We start from the raw sequence: 2871 nt of genomic DNA, 5'->3' as shown, positions 1-2871 counted from the left end.
TATACTTTGCACTGTTTACTTTCCAAGAGAAGACAACTTCCAGAGTGAAAGCACGAATGCAAGTTAACACACAAAATAATCTTCAATGTAAATTAAACAGATATTAATTTTCTGAGTCAGGGGTTCTCAAATTGGGGGCAGTAGCATATTGTAAGGTGCTCAGTACCTATAGGTTCATCTCGTGGTAGGGGAGGGGCCTCGGTCAGATTGCAGAATGCTCTGGGTAGACTTGTACTGAAATGTGTATTTTAAGTAGTCACAACACATTACAAAATACAAAGAAAACATTTCTACAAACAACTTCTTACCTTTATCAGGAAATCTCTTAAGTACTTGTATGTATTCTTTACGTTATCGTTGACTAATATGAGGTCGAAATTTCCTGGCGTTTCACCTGCACAGAATAAAAGCAACATTAATATCAAACCAACAATAACAGCATACATATCTATATAACAGACCACACGTTAAAATTCTCTCTACTACGATTTTAATTAGTTGTGAAGTTGTCATTACAAGTTTTTAGATCTCTTGTCTAGATTTCAATTATTTTTCAAATTAATCTAAACCACTTAAAGCAACAATTAACTAAAATTCAAGTTTGTTATTGACTTTTACAAAATTCTGATAAGGTGATTACTTACTTAGTATGGTTTACTGTCAGTACACAATTGTCTCTTCTAGGTAATTAGTTTCAACTTTATCCAAGTTCAATATACAACAAATGAAAACAAATTAAGGTATTTGTCATGGAATTTTATTGTCTCTATTGCAATACTTATAAGTTCATTGACAATGTTTTATTTGTTTATTTTTTGGTCACATATTATGGAACTGTTTATGTTTCACAGAGACAAAAAGCTAAGAAAATAGGCACCAATTTATTAAAACTTTGTTTCCCAAATAATAACAGGTCTTATACTCATCTATACTTAACACCCAGTCTGTGAGACAGAATTCAGGGGACTGGGTAGGCTACAGAGGGTGTCATGGTTTCTGATATTCAAAATCGAACCAAAATAAACAAACTCTGATAAAGGACTCGACCTATTAACCTAAAACAAAACAAAAAATGCATTTTTTCTGCCAAAGGAATGCACATCTCAATAATATTTGGCCACGAAGATGGGGGAGTTTAGAAGTTTGACTGGACTGTACAAAATAGAAGTGTTCATGTCCAGGCAGGTATCATACTTAGCCACCTTACAGTGGCTAGTTAGCTTCACTGAGCCTTCTTTAGACATCTGTATTGACAGAACTCACAAAACACACAGAGTGGTACAAATTCAGCCATGCTGATGGACAATCAATTTGGATTTGACATATTACAAGGAGTACAATTCTATATTCAAAAATTAAAGGAAAAAAAACTGAGCACCAGAAAGCTTTGTTTGGGAATCAATGTATCAAATGTGTCTCCCTGAATCATACATTGGGTGTTAAAAATCATGAGAAAAACTACCCACAAGATATAAATAGTGAAAAATTAAGCTGTTTATAGATGTCTCTTTTTCAAAAAACATTCCACTCAACAAATACTTTCAAAAGTTTCATACTAACTTTACTGTCATATTTTAAGGGAAAGGAGGTCAATTATATGAAACGTTCCTAGTACCACGTTAACAGAAACTGTTAGGTGAGTACAATAGTACCACGTTAACAGAAACTGTTAGGTGAGTACAATAGTACCACGTTAACAGAAACTGTTAGGTGAGTACAATAGTATCATGTTAACAGAAACTGTTAGGTGAGTACAATAGTACCACGTTAACAGAAACTGTTAGGTGAGTACAATAGTATCATGTTAACAGAAACTGTTAGGTGAGTACAATAGTACCACGTTAGCATAAAATGTTAGGTGAGTACAATAGTACCACATTAACAGAAACTGTTAGGTGAGTACAGTAGTACCATGTTAACAGAAACTGTTAGGAGAGTACAATAGTACCACGTTAACATAAAATGTTAGGTGAGTACAATAGTACCACATTAACAGAAACTGTTAGGTGAGTACAGTAGTACCATGTTAACAGAAACTGTTAGGAGAGTACAGTAGTACCATGTTAACAGAAACTGTTAGGAGAGTACAATAGTACCACGTTAACATAAAATGTTAGGTGAGTACAATAGTACCACATTAAAAGAAACTGTTAGGTGAGTACAATAGTACCACATTAAGAGAAACTGTTAGGTGAGTACAATAGTACCACGTTAACAAAAACTGTTAGGTGAGTACAACAGTACCACATTAACAGAAAATGTTAGGTGAGTACAATAGTACCATATTAACAGAAAATGTTAGGTGGAACTAAAACTGAATTTCTGACTTGAATGAGTTGAAGAAAAGAAACTAAACACAAGGTAAAAATTAATCTTTGTTCACTTGCAACACAAAACAAAGAACACTTTACTCATGCCTTGAGGAATAATTTTAGATAAAGGTTAACAAAGTATAACGTTATATATTAAAACAAATAATGGCATCCCTCCCAGAGTTCAGGCACTACTCACATCAGTGGTCATTCCATAGAATTTAACCCCAAGGCATTAAACCTGATGATGTTACGTCAGAAGCAGATATAAGATCAAAACTAGATCTCCAACAATGGCATTTATAAACTGTAACATTATGTTACCAGAAGCAGATATAAGATCAAAACTAGATCTCCAACAATGGCATTTATAAACTGTAACATTATGTTACCAGAAGCAGATATAAGATCAAAACTAGATCTCCAACAATGGCATTTATAAACTGTAACATTATGTTAACAGAAGAAGCAGATATAAGATCAAAACTAGATCTCCAACAATGGCATTTATAAACTGTAACATTATGTTAACAGAAGAAGCAGATATAGGATCAAAACT

At 33.4% G+C, this 2871-nt stretch overlaps 1 protein-coding gene across 1 annotated transcript in view; it reads right to left on the bottom strand.

The window, feature by feature from the left end:
• LOC106476566 (guanylate kinase-like) overlaps window positions 1–2871 on the bottom strand; it is a gene marked incomplete at its 5' end in the record, with an annotated part of 6621 nt that overhangs the window by 1913 nt on the left and 1837 nt on the right. The window contains one exon of the mRNA XM_013937213.2: window positions 309–394. Within this exon, the coding sequence (XP_013792667.2) occupies window positions 309–394 (86 nt within the window). The remainder of the gene's footprint in view (window positions 1–308; window positions 395–2871) is intronic.

The sequence above is a fragment of the Limulus polyphemus genome, unplaced genomic scaffold (genome assembly GCF_000517525.1).
Source record: "Limulus polyphemus unplaced genomic scaffold, Limulus_polyphemus-2.1.2 Scaffold10904, whole genome shotgun sequence".
Classification (NCBI taxonomy): domain Eukaryota; kingdom Metazoa; phylum Arthropoda; class Merostomata; order Xiphosura; family Limulidae; genus Limulus; species Limulus polyphemus.
The sequence above is the reverse complement of the archived record's forward strand: the minus strand, read 5'-3'. Positions and strand labels throughout refer to the sequence as shown.